The sequence below is a fragment of the Zootoca vivipara genome, chromosome 11 (assembly GCF_963506605.1).
Source record: "Zootoca vivipara chromosome 11, rZooViv1.1, whole genome shotgun sequence".
Lineage (NCBI taxonomy): Eukaryota > Metazoa > Chordata > Lepidosauria > Squamata > Lacertidae > Zootoca > Zootoca vivipara.
The window spans coordinates 13,818,879-13,837,757 of NC_083286.1; the positions used below are offsets into that span (position 1 = coordinate 13,818,879).

Sequence of the window (18,879 nt, forward strand, 5' to 3'; positions counted from 1 at the left end):
AATAAATTCTGTGAAGCTGCTATGGAACATTTGGGGGCTCTGTAGCCTGTATTTCCTCCTTCCAGTGTCTACCCTTCTCACTGTTTTCAAACTTCTCCCACTTCCATTCTTCAGCTGCCTCATGTGAGAGAGATAAAGAATGCATAGCCCTCAAATATTCAATTGTATGGAGGCACTTTACTCAAACCTCTGCCATTGTTTTAAACCAGCATTTCCTCTCGTTTTGCTTCCTCTTGTTTCCTCAAACTTCCCTCCCTTCTGGCTCCCATGCCATGGCCACTGCTGTTGTGAAAACTGCCTTCTATTTTGCTTCCCCACCTCATCCTGACTTCATGCAAATCCAGGATTGTGATGTGGTACTGCCAATCCTCCCAGTGGGGGCTGCTTAATGACAGCCTGACATACATATATTAAAGGTAAAGATAAAGGGACCTCTGACCATTAGATCCAGTCGGGACGACTCTGGAGTTGCGGCGCTTGTCTCGCTTTACTGGCCGAGGGAGCCAGCGTATAGCTTCTGGGTCATGTGGCCAGCATGACTAAGCCACTTCTGGCGAACCAGAGTAGTGCATGGAAACACTGTTTACCTTCCTGCCAGAGCGGTACCTATCCATCTACTTGCACTTCGTGCTTTTGAACTGCTAGGTTGGCAGGAGCAGGGACCTAGCAACGGGAGCGTACCCTGTTGCCGGGATTCAAACCGCCGACCTTCTGATCGGCAAGCCCTAGGCTCTGTGGTTTAACCCACAGCGCCACCCACGTCCCATATACATATATTGTTGTTGTTTAGTCGTGTCCGATTCTTCGTGACCCCATGGACCATAGCACGCCAGGCACTCCTGTCTTCCACTGCCTCCCGCAGTTTGGTCAAACTCATGTTCGTAGCTTTGAGAACACTGTCCAACCATCTCATCCTCTGTCGTCCCCTTCTCCTTGTGCCCTCCATCTTTCCCAACATCAGGGTCTTTTCCAGGGAGTCTTCTCTTCTCATGAGGTGGCCAAAGTATTGGAGCCTCAACTTCACGATCTGTCCTTCCAGTGAGCACTCGGGGCTGATTTCCTTAAGAATGGATAGGTTTGATCTTCTTGCAGTCCATGGGACTCTCAAGGGTCTCCTCCAGCACCATAATTCAAAAGCATCAATTCTTCGGCGATCAGCCTTCTTTATGGTCCAGCTCTCACTTCCACACATCACTACTAAGAAAATCATAGCTTTAACTATACGGACCTTTGTTGGCAAATATGGGAACCCTAATACATATATTAAAGGTAAAGGTAAAGGGACCCCTGACCATTAGGTCCAGTCGTGACCGACTCTGGGGTTGCGTGCTCATCTCGCATTATTGGCCAAGGGAGCCGGCGTATAGCTTCCAGGTCATGTGGCCAGCATGACAAATCCGCTTCTGGAAAACCAGAGCAGCACATGGAAACACCGTTTACCTTCCCGCTGTAGCGGTTCCTATTTATCTACTTGCATTTTGAAGTGCTTTCGAACTGCTAGGTTGGCAGGAGCTGGGACCAAGCAACGGGAGCTCACCCCGTCACAGGGATTCGAACCGCCGACCTTCTGATCAGCAAGCTCTAGGCTCAGTGGTTTAACCACAGCGCCACCTGGGTCCCTTAATACATATATTAGGGTTCCCATATTTCAGAAAGTGAAAATCTGAACCCCCAAGTTGTTGAGCTGATTTTTCTTTTTTTCTTTTGCCAAAGTTATTGAGCTTCCCCCCCAAAAAAACTCAAAAAAGAAAGAATTTTAAAAGCTATTTTGGGGGGAATTTGCCAAAGAAGCAACACTGGCTGGCATGTGCTGGCATATGCCCAGGGTTTCCCAGACATTTTAAATAATTTTAGAAAATTTCACCATTTTCGACATAGAGTCCTAACATATATGACGTTTTGTTGGAAGGGGTGTGGGTGGGTATAAACCTTCAGACAGGGCTGAAAGTGTAGCAGACATTACCTATTCCTGGCATGAATCAGTTAGAAAAACAAGCTATTGTGTGTTTTAATGTAAAGAAATGTGAATGCCACAAACCGTGAAAAGCTTAGAGACCTATATAAATATACTTTTAAAATAAATTTTATATTTGCAGCTTTACCAATAGAATGATTAATTATTTCTGAGTATTTAGAACTTAGTGAACTTATATATGTCAGGCAAGCCGAATTATTTTAAAACATTTTTTGATATATGTGCTATTGGGGAATAGAGTACATGCTGAACTAATTCATGATGGCGTTCCACTCTGAATAAGTGAGTGGTCAAAAACAAATCAGAAGGACGACAAGCACATGGCCTTATGGGTGAAAAACATAGTTAAGTAATTCAGTCGTCATCCATGAATCTCTACAGTCATTGGTCCTGGAAACGAACTGGCGGGCAATGCAACTGTTGGATCCAGGCTTCTTCCAGAGGGGCTTCTTATGGGAGGGGGAAACCTCCTTAAAAACAAAGGGTTTTATTGTACACTCATAGCCTCATACCTGGAATTGCTTGGAAATGTTAGGAAACACAAATATCACTGTGGTTTTCAAATCAGTGGTTAAAATCAGTGTAGTTTTGAAAGATGCAGTCCACCATCTTAATTCAAAATGGCTTTCATTTGTATCCAAACATAGATGAAAACCTATTCCTTGGCTTCAACAACTATAGTGCAAAATTTGGTCGTGAGTATCTTAAGAGGTATCCAAATGCATAGAGAACAGCTTTCTAAAATAGATTGTAGATTTTTATTGATTTATTTAAACCATAGTTCTGGTTACAGGTAGGTAGCCGTGTTGGTCTGGGTCGAAGTAAAATAAAAAAATTCCTTCAGTAGCACCTTAAAGACCAACTAAGTTTTTATTTTGGTATAAGCTTTCGTGTGCAGGTATCTGAAGAAGTGTGCATGCACACGAAAGCTTATACCAAAATAAAAACTTAGTTGGTCTTTAAGGTGCTACTGAAGGAATTTTTTTATTTTATTTAAACCAGTTTGTGAAAGGGCGCCTGAAATTAATAAAAGATGCTTTAGGTTTTTGAAGGTAAACATTATTTTAGGGGTTAAGTTGAGCTCCTTCAATGCAGGAAACGTTTCAAAATATGAGAGTATTGACAAAATTGGGCTTATTATAAGGCTGAAAGAGCAAGAGAGAGCATGAGAACTCAGTCAATAGAAGAATACTTGTTTTAATCTGGATTTTCTTTTAAGTGATCTCACCAGCAAGTATTTAGTTCACTCCCTTCCCCTCTCATATATGTAAAGCCAGATCAAACATTGCAGAGGGGCAAACGTGATGCAGGCCTTACCTAGGCAAGATGCCAGTTTTTAACAGGAATGGTATGACTTTGACATTAACTATCCATTTTTACTTTTTTTCAAAAAGAAAATAAACTAAGAGTCATGTAATTTCAGTTTCTTTTTTACCTTTTGGACTTGAAGAACCAGATGTGCTTTAGCATGCTTAAAAGAAACGTTTTTCCTGGCAGGAATGTGAAGAAGTATTCACATTACATTCTCAGTACTTTGCTGACCAAAATTGCTTAAATAACTTAAGAGCACAAAACCTACTGTAACTCAGTAGAACTTGTACTCTGGTCCCATGGATCCACAGGTTAATTAAATTTTTATACTCTTTACAAGACTTCCATTTTATTTCTGAAGGGTTTTAGTTTAGTGTAGTAGTAGTCTAGTATTAAGGGAAAACTATAAAAGCTTAGTGATTTTCTCATTGTTCCTGGAAATATACATTTAATTCTTAATTCTCTGGGTATCACGTTTTTCTTTTTTAGAAAACCCAGTGCAAATAAAAATATTTTTTGTTCATGGTACTTTATATTTTAAAAGCATTTATTAAGTTCATACAGTGGTGCCTCGCTAGACGAAATTAATTCGTTCCATGGGTCTTTTCTTATAGCGAAAAATTCGTCTAGGGAATCCCATAGGAATGCATTGAATTTTTTTGAATTTTTTTTTGCCCATAGGAACGCATTAATTGAATTTCAATGCATTCCTATGGGAAACCACGATTCGCTAGACGAATTTTTCGTAAAACGCATTCGTCTAGCGAGGCAAGCTCCGCTCGAAAAATCCTTTCGTTAAGTGGAAAGTTAGTTAAGCAGGGCATTCGTTAAGCGAGGCACCACTGTATACATAATAAGTATTATAATGCTTCTGAAAGTCACTTGTCTTTGGCCCTCATTAGATGTTTTTTCCCTCCCTAGGTAATGAGACAGGGAAAAGTCCCCAGGCTTGCCCACTCCCTACTCAACCCTTCACTAGTTTAGTTTCATCTATATTTACTCTTTATCCACCATTTTGTTAAATTAGATTAATTTATACTGGCACATGTTGCTTCTTGCTTATTCGCCTACGTAAGCAAAACAGTACTGGGAGTTTTAAACTACTAGCAACAAAAGTGCAATCGCCACTGGGATGCACAAACATCTCCAGATTAAGTATTCCTATACAGTACCAGTGTATAAGTTAACAGGTTCATGGATTTGTGTGAACAGACACACAAACAGCTCATCAACAAATAGTAAGTACATTTTATATATTTTAAATGCTTCTAATACAGCAAATGATGAAAAGGAAACATGCAACTGTTCAGAAATGTCTTTAGACTTTTTTTCTGACATGGTTAGTTCCCAATTATTATACCTGTTCATTGAACTCATTTTGGTAAAGGAGATGACCTCTAGCTGACAAGCAGGGGAGTTGTTTTGCTTGGCAGGCAGGCTGGCTTTTTATTAAAATGTCCCACAGGTGGAAATTTGCTATCCATTTCATGGTCATGTCCAGTCCTGTCCTAGGTGTAATGCTTAAAATATAACTTCTTCTCTCCCTCGCCTTGCACAATGCTTAACAACATTTTCACCCTCATTCCTCCCCCCCCCCCCCAGTCAAGAGGTATTTGTGTTTAATTGTATGCTTGACTTTACTGTTTGACAGTTCTGGCTTAAAACAGTGCTGGCTTGGTTCTTTTAAAGGACTCGGGAGATTTTATGGTGATGATGGCTAAACATTCTTTCACCTCCTAAGGGCCAAGTCGTGTGCAGCAGATGGGCTTAATACTCATCCACTATTTGTTGCAAGAGAACTCTGCAACATTTGAAGGAGAGATGCGTGGTTTGTAAACAAACTTCACACTCTAACAAACTAAGAAACAAAATCTTAGAGTTGTGTATGCAGGCCCAGTGGTAGAGCTTTTACATGTAGAAGGTCTAAGATTTAATCTCCAGGACGGGTGGTCAAGAATCCTTGAAACTCTGGAGAACTGGTGGCATTCAATGTAGACAACATTGAGCCAGATGAGCAAATGGCCTAAGTATAAGGCAGGTTCCTGTGTTCCTAAACTTGCTTTTTAAAATGAGTTTCTATTGAAGATTTTCTAGGGTTACAGAGGAAACAAATAAACAAGGAAGAGTACCGTATTTTCCCATGTATTGGACAAGGTTTTTTGACTCAAAAATCACGTCAAAAAACTGGGGTAGTCCTATACATGGATAGTGGCATGGCGGGGGGGGGAGCGCCGCGCCGCCAGCCAGCTCTTTGACAGGAGGGCAAATTCACCCGATGCCGCTGTGCACAGGAAATGATCATCCAGGGAGTGTTTCCTGCCCGCAGCTACATGGGGGGAGAGGCTCAACAACTTTGGGCCATCTGCCCTTACTTTCTTAAAATTTAGTCCCCCAAAATGGGGGCGGGGCTGTCCTTATACAAGCAGGTGTCTTATAGACGGAAAAGTACGGTACATATAATATCTCCATTTTTTACTCATAGAGTCAGTTCGTTTATGTTTTGTGTGAGACACTATCATTGTAGACATAATGAAGTTGTGGGGCGGGGGGGGGGGGGAAATGGGAGGGTAACATTCTTTTGCTCACTTGCATAGCGTTTAGGTACGGTATTGTGTCAGCATCACACAAAAGTCACCCCTCATTTGATGTGGGGAGAGGTCATTATTTGTAAATTTCTTTATTTTTCTTGGTATTGCAAGAGATTAGGGGGTCAGGAGCCTGGTTGGTTGTGTTCAGTTGGTTGCAGTGTGGCTTGTTTGTATGTGTTTGGGGGCAGGGTTGTGTGGTCAGATTAGCCATATTTATTCATATGCATCATAACTAGACACTGGAAGGACCTATCAGGAGCAAACATGGACTACTGGTACCAAAATCGGTGGGAAACCGCCCACCTAGAAAAGTTAGGCAACATACTTAAATTAGCACAGGGACAAGCGAAGGAGGATGCCTTCACCCTGGTGTGGTCCCCCTTTGTCACAGACACAACACAACACAACAAGACAATGAACTAAACTTGTTTTGTTCAGATTATCAAATGGCAGGTGAAACACGTGCTTTTTTTATCAAGCTTTCTGTTAACACTGACCTCATGGTTTATTTATTTAGCTAGTTGTGGTTGGTTTTTTTTTAGCCTAGGGCTTGCTGATCGGAAGGTCGGCAGTTTGAATCCCCTCGACGAGGTGAGCTTCCATTGCTTGGTCCCAGCTCCTGCCCACCTAGCAGTTCGAAAGCACGTCAAAGTGCAAGTAGATAAATAGGTACCGCTCCAGCAGGAAGGTAAACGGCATTTCCGTGTGCTGCTCTGGTTCGCCAGAAGCGGCTTAGTCATGTTGGCCACATGACCCGGGAGCTGTCTGCGGACAAACGCCAGCTCCCTTGGCCTATAGACCAAGATGAGTGCGCAACCCCAGAGTCGTCCGCGTCTGGACCTAACGGTCAGGGGTACCTTTAGCTTTTACCTCTGGTTAAGAACTTAATTCGTTCCAGAGGTCCATTCTTAACCTGAAACTGTTATTAACCTGAGGTACCACTTTAGCTAATGGGGCCTCCCGCTGCTGCTGTGCCGCTGCCATGTGATTTCTGTTCTCATCCGGAAGCAAAGTTCTTAACCCGGGGTACTATTTCTGGGTTAGCGGAGTCTGTAAACTGAAGCGTCTGTAACTTGAAGCACCTGTAACCTGAGGTACCACTGTACATAATTTCTGTCTTAAATACAAAAACTAGCACCTTGAATAGGCTCAGAATGCTATAGAAAGGCAGTGTTCTTGGGGTACCTAGCACAAAGCAACTGTTGCATTCTGCCCCAGTGAGAAATTCTGAACACCTTTTGAGTGACGAATTCCATAGCTATAGAGAAAGGCTCAAGGATTTGGACTCTTGCTTTGTTTTATGAGGACAGTGTTCTTCGTTTTCCTTTTTATTCAACTTAAAAGGCAGCTGAGGCAGAATCATCTGGCTATAGATTGAGACATACAAACCCTACAGAGTTTCACATAGCTTCAAAATGGAAAACATAAGTCAGTTCAAGGTTTGTGGAAACTTGGCCTAAGCTTGAACAAAATGAATCCCAGTTTAAACCTGGGCCAGCCTCCAAGTTCGTTACAAAACCTGAAAGCTGGCAACTTTTAACTGGTGATAGATTGCATAAAGAGATTTACAAGGAGCTCTGACTACATGTACCAGAGGTCGCCATAAAATGGCATTGCTTTGTGAGAATCATATTAGAGATACTATAGGAACAACTAATATGGTTAATATAAGAATATAAGAGCATAGCAGTATTGACAAGTTTCACAGTGTGGTTTGAAAGCAATGAACATTTTAAGCTCCATCTCTCCCCAATTATATGCTGGTAGTCCCCTGCTCCCTTTTTATCTTCTTTTCTTTTTCTTTTTTCTTTTTAAGAGAAGGGAACAGAGAAAGACACATTCTCTTTTTAAAGGAAAATAAAGTACATGGAGAAAGACAAGAAAAGAAACATGTACTATTCTAATGCTTTGCGCACTTTAGTACAGTGTGAGGCACACCATAGAACCAGTGGGGACCACGTAAGAACTGACGTGGATCCTGAAATCACAATCTGAGGCCCTTCTTTGTGTGTACCTCCTCTGCAAGAGGTCTAGAGGGCAGCAACAGAATAACAGGCCACATATCATACACTGCATAGTCTGATAGGTGATTTTAGGTGATTTTTGTGCCCCGCTCCGGGGAGAGGTGCTGGTTTCGCCAATCCTTAGATGCACCTGTAGGTTCCTTTGAGCCTGCATGGTATGGTGCCTAAAGCAAGAAATCTGGGTCTTCCTTGAAGCTTCTCAGTCAAGTTAAAAATAGAAAAGCCAGACCCTCCAAGTGTCCCTATTTTCCAGGGACGCTTAGAGAAGCCATTCCTGGTTTCTGATTTGATCCCGGAATGTCCCACTTTCCCTTAGGATCTCCCTATTTTCATCGGAGAAATGTTGGAAGGTCTGGTAGGATGTTCCTGAAGAAATGTTGGAGAGTATGGAGTTATCCAACCCCTGAGCCGTCTGAAGGCAATCCTGTATTGGGAAGTGTTTGTTTAAATGTTTAATGTTTTATTATGTTTTTATATATGTTGGAAGCTGCCCAGGGTGGCTGGGGCAACCCAGTAAGATGTGTGGGGTATAAATAGTAAAATTATCATTATGGAATGAGACATCCCTGTTTTCATCGGGAAAATGCTGCAGGATATGAAAAACTACTTAATAGTATGTAAACAAGGCTTTGTGCCCCTTTTAGGTTCTTGACTGTGACCAAAGGGCGGGGGGCAAGCAGAGAGAGGAGCCAATGGAACACAATGGAAGAGACAGGGAAGGAGAAACTACCTGGAGTGGGAATGGTCCTGGCATTGTCTCTTATAGGCTTGGGAAGACTGAATTAGTTTACGCCAGGCATGGCCAAATATGTCCCTCCAGCTGTTTTGGGGCTACAATTCCCACCATCCCTGACCACTGGTCCTGTTAGCTAGGGATGATGTGAGTTGTAGTCCCAAAACAGCTGGAGGGCCAAGTTTGGCCATGCCTGGTTTTCAGAATCTAGTTGAGGACAGGACTCATAAAGACTGAACAATGTGGGTTCCATGAGAAAACTATTAAAAGTCCAGTTTTCTGAGGGGTGGTGTAGCACATTACACCTCGTAGGCAATCACTTACTTTGTGCAATTACGTATAGAGTGAAAATCTAAGAGTCATTGCCGGGGGGTGGAGGGTGGGCTTCGCAGAATGAAAGCAAGGATGAGCAATTCCCCCTACTTCAGAACAAAAGCAAAACATTTGTTCCGAAATGGTTTAGTCACCCCTATGAGGTTATAACTTACGAACTATATTGTACACTTCCCCTTCTGTGTGTCTGGCATCAGAGTGACACAATGCAACACGGAATGACCCTGCTGTGAAACAGACTCTTGTCAGGAAGATTATGTGTATGAGATGCTCTCAGGAATTAATCCCGTTTAAAGTCCAGAAATAATTTCCCCTCGCTCCCCACTTTCCATGAGAAGCTGACAAATTCTACTACACTAAACCGCCTTTTCTTCTCACTACATTCACTTATACAGGGATCTGTTGGGTGACTGTAACATAGGAAAAAAAACCTAGAGATCTGAATTGCAGTGAAAGTGAATGTACTGTTTTCATTTCTAGTCTAGGGAATATTAGCAGACATTTGTCTGATCCTGGTGGAAATAAAGGGATACATTTTATACCCTCTTGTGGTCACTTTGGGTTAATTCATTCTTGGGGCACATACTTATTAGAACAAGCAGGGTTAAATATAAACGTCCTGCGTTGCTTTTTTTTGGCTGCCACATAGTAAGCACCTACATTTCACTTTGTAATGAGATCACTTACGGTAATTCCTGCCTTTGTTTTTTGAGAATGTGGTGTTTTGTTTTGTTGGTCAGGGTAGTGGCTACAATGGGAGAAACTGGGCAGGCTGTATTCATTCCAGCTCTGGAGAAGTTGTAAAAAAAGAAGTGCTTTTTTTTTAAAAAAGAGCTATAAACATGATTGTACTTTTTCCTGACACACATTACACCATGTATGATCCTCTGCATGCTGAGTAATGGCAACTACAATCAAATTGTATGTGTTTTCTGTTGTGTAGTGAAATTTGATTCCAGTTGTCATTACTGAGCATGCTGTATTACGTTTGAGCATGCTTGGTAACATTATATATACAAATGTGGCAGGTATGATACACTGGCACAGGGGAACTTGAAGAAGTCCAATATTTACTAGCGCAGTCCATCAGGTGGTGTAGTTAGAGCACAGTACAAATATTTGTATTCATAACAGGGTGGATAAAAGTAAGATTATTGGGCAGTTTCTCTGCCTACAAGATATTATCACAGATGCTTGGTTTACTTTTGCAGTTCTCAAAACTGAATTTGACTCAACAGAGATCACATGCCTCTCCTTCACAGAAAAAATGTTATAACATGAACAGTGTTGAGAAAAAGACCTTAATCCTATTGTTCTACAAACCTATGAATACAGAAACAACCCCTTCAGTGCTAAGTTTCAAGAAGTTCAGTGAATAGAATAGAAACAATATTTTTCTGATTGTTTGGAGTGGACAGTATTTAAATTTTTCATGTGTAGGCTGGGCTGACAGTCTAAGTTTCTTAAAATATATATATTTTGTTTTTGTTTAGCCAAATTAGTTAACAAACATGGATGCTTGTTTAAGCAAATAACGTATGCTGTAATGTTATTGTTTCAGTTGAATAAATCTATTTAAATTGTTATTATTAAGATAATGATTATTTTTCTCCTTCCTAAGTACAACGGTAAAGTTGTCCGAATATGAATGATTAACCTATTAAACTGGGGATAAAAAACTAATATGAAAAGTTGTTATTCTAAAAATCTTCATCTACTTGCATATTAAAGTTATACCAGCAAGAATTAGTCTTTATGTAGAAAACTATGATTTAAATCAAGCCGTACTGACTAGTGATTTAAATTGTGATTTAAATTGTGATTTAAATCAGTTTGATTTAAATCAAATCCACCCTGATTCATGCCTGCATAAGTGTGATGGCATAGATAAGTTTCCAGAGGTCATTTAAATATTAAAAGAGACAGCACCTATTGCATCTGTTGGCAAGAGCATTCCACACTAAAGGCTTGATGATGCTAAAGGCTTGGGTTCTTGTTGCCATCAGGTGAGCCTTGCCAGTCGGTGAGGAGCAGGGGCAACTAACAAGGTTCCTGCAGGTTAATTCAGGAAATGAGCTAGGATATAAATGTTTGGGAACCTGGGGTACCTGAACCTAAGTTGTGCCACAAATGCCAGGGGGCTGAGAAGTATTCAGCCAGTGCTACTTTCTGAATATTAGAGTGGAAGCACTATAATGCTGTGCCTCTGATAAACCATCCCACTAAATGAGTCCAAGAGGATTCCATGGTCTGTTGGTGTCAAAAATTGCTGAGCGATCAAGCAGAAGTAACAGGGTTGCACTCCCCCATCTCTCATGATAAGGTCAGAGCAATCAAGGCTGATTTGGTTCCGAAACCAGGTCTGAACCCAGGTTGTAGTAGATCTAGCTAATCAATCTCATCCAGGAACTGCTGCATATAGGAATCAGTCTCATCCAGGAACTCCTAAGGAAGAAAAAAGATTTCAAAGGTGTTCTTCATCTGCTTCTGTCTCCAGATATTAATGAGTGCAGCCTCATTCCAGGAATATGTGATGCTGGTGAATGTTCCAACACTGTGGGAAGTTATTTTTGCCTCTGTCCACGTGGTTTTGTGACATCGACAGATGGCTCTCATTGCATTGGTAGGTATATTATTTTATGGACCCTTTGGAGGGTCTCAAAGCTCATTGCTGGCCAGTTCTAACCTGCTGTTCCTTGGACAGTTCATTAAGGTTTCTAGTCTATCAACTTAACTTGCTAGTCTTTGGTCATCATACAACACTGGTCACATTCCACAATCTCCCCATTTGTAGAGGAAGGAGCTGTGATCCTTGCATGCACTGACCATTAAAATAAATAAATGGAAGTGTGTTTACAAAAAAGACTCTGGGACCTTCTGGTGAAGGGTGGATAAGAAATACAAGAATAACAGCAATAATTTTATACAGTTTGGTTATAGTCTACTTCCATGGTTTAAGATTGTGTCATTTCCAAACTATACGTAATTCAACTTTATGATGTTTGGAAAACAAGACATGAGGAAACTAAAATTATACTATTTACCTAATCCAGCCTCTACTGAACTTGAAGGGGAAACTCAAATTGATTTCTGATGAAGATTAATCTGATTCTTCTTTAATATTGTAAAGTTTGTCTTGGATTGGTGTTTATAACTACAAAGTCAATATTTGAAAGTTATTCCTATGAAGCTAGAATACATCGACAGAAAAGATTGCTATTTCATTCAGCCTAAGTATCCTCTAATGCCCCACGAGGAAAAGTGGCCAAGAAGATGGATTTATTTCTGTGCTTGTATGTCAGCAGTCAAAGCCTAAAACAGGCATCCCCAAACTGCGGCCCTCCAGATGTTTTGGCCTACAACTCCCATGATCCCTAGCTAACAGGACCAGTGGTCAGGGATGATGGGAATTGTAGTCCAAAACATCTGGAGGGCCGAAGTTTGAGGGCGCCTGGCCTAAAAACTTCTGATATCAGGTAGCCAGTTGGGGAGAAAAGCAAATACATTCCTTTCTCTTGAATTTCTAGTTAATGCACGTGTTACTTTAAACCACCAGAGGGCACTGTTTGTTTAGCAATCTAGCCCACAATTGTAGCCCTTCTGTCTAACTTGACTGAGCCTTTTAGAGGATGAGTTATTTTGGTTTATTGTTAACTCCCAACTTGTTGAGACACGATGTCTATTATTTTCTCTCTCATCTCCATTCATCCTGTAAATATTTCCTACATGAATATAGCCTTCGAACTCTAGAAACTGTAAGCAGTTATTCCAAAAGTTACCTAATCTGCAATGTCTACTAACAGCAAGGAATGCTACCTTCCAGTTTATCTCTGCCTTGTAGCATGAATGCAGGAGTTTTATGGCCTTTTAGGCTGCATGGTTGTCATTTGTCAACTGTAGCAGCCAGTAGTAGATGGGCTCTCTGCACAGAACTGACAGCCATAAACTGCATTGCACAATGTGTTCTACTGCATTGATAATATTCACATTTGTTCACCCAGTTTATTTAAATGCTACCTTAGGGTTAAGAAAATGCTTTAAAATGACTTATATAAGCAGTCTGTTAGTAATTTTTCTCGTGATCAATATCCAGATCAAAGAGCAGGTACATGTTTCTCCAGTCTGGTGAATGGTCGCTGTGCACAAGAACTTCCTGGCAGATTTACCAAAATGCAATGCTGCTGTGAATCTGGACGTTGTTGGGCGCTTGGGTCTGTACCAGAAATGTGTCCTGTCAGAGGTTCTGGTGAGTGCTTTTATATGCCCAGTTTTAGCTAGGATTGCTGGAATAATATTACACCAATTTTGAAAATCAAGCTTAGATATGAAAAAAATTATAATTGCATTTTGCTTCAAAAGTATAGTACATGAAGTTCCCAGCCTGCACTTGTCTCTGATCAGTGACTGTTAAGTGGCAGCCTCTTTCTATTACTATTGAAAATACCGTGATTATTTAAAGCTGTGATTATTTAAAGCAGTCATAGTTCATTTCGATTTAAAGAAATAATGACTCCTTGTACTGCTTATTTTTAATTGTTATATGAAATTGAACTGGAAGTATACAAGGCACCCGTATTTCATTTTATTTCTCCAAATAACCTGGGAGGAAGAGGTTTGAATACAGAAACATTCAAATTTGCAGAAAATGTCTGAAATAAAACAGAAATCCTCCAGGAACATTAACTTAAAAGAGCTGCCTTTTCAACATAAGAGAATGCAAGTTTTCTATGTTTGTATTTATTATCTGCCCTGCTGTATTGAAGTCTCTCCTGGTCCAAATGCCTTATGTCTTTGTGACCTGCTTTTACCTCCCTTTGAACTTTTTTTGGGTCATGCTAATCCCAACACACACCACCTGCATTCCATAGTGATCTGGCTCCATATCACTCATATCCTCATCCTTACTATATTCCCTTTAGAATCCCTAAATGTTTTCTAAACAATCTTAATATAAATAATATTCTGCCTATTCCAAAGAATAAAATAACTTGGAGAGATATATTCTCTTGGAGTTGGCTGAGATTTTGTGTATTATTCTAAATGAGTGTTCTCAGCTGTCTCCAGTGCTTGCTTAGCAAATTAATGTGAATGGGCTAGGAGACAATGGTTAGTGATGGCGACCAATTCCATATTTACTCATGTGAGTACACATTTGGAGATGGGTGTGAACATTTACATGAATACAAACAGTATAATCAAAAACTGTACAGAAATTATGGTTTATCTTGATAAATTACGCCCTTTCTGGAAGCAAAATTCATATCGGTGCAAGAAGTATATTTTTCTTTCGGTCAGCCTTGGGGGACTTAAAACAAGGTAGAAGAAAGAATATCCTCTATTTCTGAGCTGCTGAATAGTTGAGAATAAATTCTGTCATGATAACTCTTGGAGTAACCTTGCAAAAATTAGCTCTGCCCAAAGCTAATTGAGGTGGCAAAATCTCTAATATGGTAAGTAATAGTATGTTTTTAAGTGAGTATCTTATTTTCCAAAATTGATAAACTGGTGTATGTTCCTTCTTCCTTGTGAAAAGATGAGGTATTAATGCTTCTGTGTTGTTTTTCATTTCTGTAGATGAATATCGCAGGTTGTGCATAGATGGCATTCCTGTCATAGGGGGCTCCAGACCTGGTGGCACAGGAGGAAATGGGTTCTTTCCTGGAGGAAATGGAAATGGCTATGGCCCAGGAGGAACAGGATTCATCCCCCTTCCTGGGGGAAATGGTTTTTCCCCTGGTGTGGGTGGGGCTGGAGTTGGGACTGGTGGCCAAGGTCCCACAGGAAATGGCCCCATCATTACAGGGCTGAGTAAGTTGCCATATTTGATTGTTTCCATGCAGTGGATAATTGGTGTGTGTGTGTAGAAGTAGTAGTAGTAGTAGTTGAGAGAATGAGTGAGTATTCCCTACCACTGTCAATACTGCTGATTGCAAGTTAAAATAAATATGTTGTTGTTGTTTAGTCATTTAGTCGTGTCCGACTCTTCGTGACCCCATGGAATAAATATACTATGAAAAATAAATATACTATGGGAAATAAAGTCATTTGATCATCTGGACCTAACTTTAATGTTGTAATAGAACTTGGATCTGTTTTTCCTCCCCTTAGCAATACTCAATCAAACAATAGATATTTGTAAACACCATCCAAATCTTTGTTTAAATGGACGCTGCATCCCAACGATTTCCAGTTATCGATGCGAATGCAATATGGGGTATAAACAAGATGCAAATGGAGACTGTATTGGTGAGTGCAATTTCCGATTTCACCTCTTTTCATCCGATCAGTAAACATCTTTAAAATACCTCTTCGATAGAGATACTGAAATATATCTTGTAAAAAGATGCTGAAATATTAAAAGGCCCCCAATGTGCGCTTGAGACTTTATTGCAGTGAGATGTAGATTAATGTGATAACTATGAAGAATTATTTTATCACTTATTTTTACCATATTGTTATAAAACTTATAAACACTTATGTACACTGATGCAAATGCTTACTAGTTTTCTGCTGGACAACTCTTATTTTTTACAAAATGTATTGAGCATCTTGCATGGTTGGACTGCACACACAAAAAATGGCCAATAGTTTAAGCAGCCTCTACTCTCCAGCCCTTCCTCTGGTCAGATTGGGAGCCTACCAAGGCCACTCTTGGTTGAGAGAAACTATTGAGGGAAGTAACAAGGAACTCTGTGTAATGACTAGATGATCAAAGAGCTCCTAATAAGAGAACACTTTTCTGGAGGTTTAGCAATCTAATATTAGGAGTGCTGTATCATATGGAAGTAGTTCTTAAATTATTAGAACATACTTGGAAGCAACAGTTTAAAGATGTTACCTAGTGTGTTCTAGTAGTTCAGCAACCACCTCTACAGTTCTAACAATGTATGTATTAATCTGTAAGGCTATTCACTGGGATATTAGTTTTCAACTAACTGGACTGCCCAGTGAAACAAAATAAACTACTAAGTGCTTTGTAATGAACTCCCACAAGAGCTAGGGCATTAAAGAGAGCAGCTGGGACATTTAGAGAGTTGGAAAATGTTCAAAGGAAAACCATTTGAGCAATAATAGGGTACTTTGAGAGGTACAGTGAGCAGATGAGAGAAAAGCCAAAATAGCACTAAGTAGACAATGTGTTCTCATGTGGGGGGCATTTGCAAGGAGATTCTGTTTCTTCAGAAAGGTTTCCAACAAAAAGTAAGAGTTTTACTCTTGTCAGGCATTTCCTTATTGAAAAGCTATTGTACGTTTGTCTTTACTCCCTTCCATCACCAGCATTAATACCGTATGGGAGTTTACTAAATTTAAATGAGTTGAACTGAATAGAAATATTCCCTGTAGACTTGAATTTAGTGGAAAAAGCGAACTGCTGGCTGCGCTTAAAAGATTTGCTTATCAGACAGAGTACATGTATTTGCATAGGACATAAAGAAAATATACATCCATAAACTTAGCATTTTCTTTCTGAAGAAACCTTGCCAAGGCAGAAGGTGTGTTATGTTTGTTGTTTATACATATCTTCCACCCATGAATATATTAACAGTTCAGTACAGTACATTCCTTTAAGAAGTTCTTTTATTTTCATATGAAGTTAACAGACAGGATATAACAGGCAACACATTCATGAGGACCTGTGGGCTAGTTGAAATAATATCAACAGTGCTTTAATTTTTGGGCTTTGTTCTGATGAAATTATTGGCGTTGCGTGCTTGCTGAGGGCAGAAACAAATAATCCAGAGACAGATTGGCTTGCTGTGCATGAGTGCAAAATGTTTTTGCTTAGAAAAATAATCAAATTCTGCAGGGAAGTTTGTGGGGGAGGAGGAATCCCCAGGTTACTGTGTACAATTCAGACAGAAAATTATAAAAGTCAGTGCTGAATGGCTGCTACATTTGATTATTTTAATATATCCTGTTCTCTTCATATTGCTTCATGTTTATGGCTTTGCTGCAGTTTTCTCAACTACATGCTCAAAAGTAAGTGGTGTGTGAAATTAAGTTGGGGGGTTTTGCATGAGAAATGGGGACTGTGGGTATAGTATTAGATAGAATATTGTCATAATCTGCCAGGTTAGATTTCTGATGTACCGTATACAGTCATACCTCGACATCCGAACGCTTCGACTTCCGAAGGTTTCGACTTCCGAAGTCGACAACCCCGGAAGTCTTTTCATCGTGCATGCGTCGGCCGCGCACTTCGACATCCGAAAACCTCGACTTACAAAGACGGCCGCGGAATGGATCGTCTTCGTAAGTCGAGGTACCACTGTATATTGTACTTTTCACTGGTGTGGGCAAATAACTTAGAATCCTTTTTATATGTGATTTAATTTACATTGAGTAAAAATTTATTAGCAGCTTGATGTGCAAACTCTTGCACAAGGTCTTCAGGGGAGAAAAAAGAGAGACAGCGACCGTTTTAGGCATGTCCGATATGTGCGCAGCTGTGCACATGCGCATCACACTGAACCCAGAACTGAAAATGCCACAAAAGAGGGTAGAATGGGGTATGGCAGGGGCAGGGTGAAGGAAGCGGTTTGTTTTGATGATTTTTCAATGGTGTTTCAAATATACACATTTTCACATAAACTTGAGGTGCCTTGGACTATAACCCCTACGTAAGTTGGGAGTTGCTTGTACTTTTGGATGTGCAATGTGGTAGACAAATTTGGAGAGTTTTTGTCCAAAGCCTGCAAAGAGAAGCTCCGTTTCCATGCTTGCTTTGGGGACAATGTGAATCTGATTCTGTATCCTGAGAGTTGTTCCCCCTTGAAACTGTGGGTGATGGGTTGGGGGAACAGCTTCCCTTGGCAGCCTCTAGTTCTCCTCCTGCTGGACGACAGGCTACCATTTGCTCATTACAGCCAACTCAGAAAACCAATGCTTTAGCCAAACTAACAGGAGCTCACTGTAAAGTTTCCAGAAAGGAACAACAGAGCTAAAACTCAAGGACTTAACCCAGAAAAAGAAAGGCAAAAGATGCATCAAATTTTGTACACATCAAATTTTGTACGCAACAAGAGTTTGAAAGCGATCCCAGGAAGAAAGGACAGGCTGAAGGGAAAAGACAATGAGCAGAATGGGAAAGCTCTGGCAAGAAACTATTGCCTTTTCACCACAGAGATGAAAATCACACGTGGTTCAGAATGTATTGTCAGTTTCACTGCTGTTCAGATAGGTCAGGCATCCCCAAACTTCGGCCCTCCAGATGTTTTGGAGTACAATTCCCATCTTCCCCAACCACTGGTCCTGTTAGCTAGGGATCATGGGAGTTGTAGGCCAAAACATCTGGAGGGTGGCAGTTTGGGGATGCCTGAGATAGGTACTAGAGTCCCAGAACGTAGGTGAAATGGCAATGGGTTTCTTAAACTGTTGTCCATTTTACCTCTGTAATAAGGAGGTTTATCCTGCATAGGTGGGGACGGGGGCTTTTTCATTTGATCACTGCTCATTTCAGTATGCACACATTTCTCCCAGTTTAAGGAAGACATTGTGCCTGATCTAATTGCCACTGCAAAAAGAAGGAAGGAAGCTAATGCCATAATGCCATATGAAAATCTGTGCCATAAACAGCTGATAAACCTCTTCCCAGGTGTATGATCAGGCTGTTAACTAAAACACTTCATTCAAAATCATAAATATGAATGGTTGTTGATTTAAGGAAATGCCCATAAACAGAAACAAGGAGTTGCATTATATGTAGTAAGTAATGGGCTCGCATGGTTGCTTTTCTGTAGTTAAGCTACATTTGGCAGCCACCTCCATGTGAAGAGCCATGTCTTGTGAGTTCAGTCAGTGCATTTGACTGCTGTGATGCTATGTGTTTGTCAATCCTGATACTTCGTTTTTCCACATGATCCAAGTGTGTTGAAACCTATCCTAAAATCGGCAGCCAGGCACATCTCCAAAACA

The 18,879-nt window shown here is 40.5% G+C and overlaps 1 protein-coding gene across 1 annotated transcript in view; it reads left to right on the top strand.

Annotated features, from left to right (window-relative positions):
- Nucleotides 1-18,879, top strand: part of FBN2 (fibrillin 2) — a 140,301-nt gene that overhangs the window by 38,911 nt on the left and 82,511 nt on the right. Inside the window, exons 8-11 of the mRNA XM_035099625.2 lie at nt 11,462-11,587; nt 13,058-13,210; nt 14,539-14,772; nt 15,073-15,210. Of these exons, the coding sequence (XP_034955516.2) occupies nt 11,462-11,587; nt 13,058-13,210; nt 14,539-14,772; nt 15,073-15,210 (651 nt within the window). The remainder of the gene's footprint in view (nt 1-11,461; nt 11,588-13,057; nt 13,211-14,538; nt 14,773-15,072; nt 15,211-18,879) is intronic.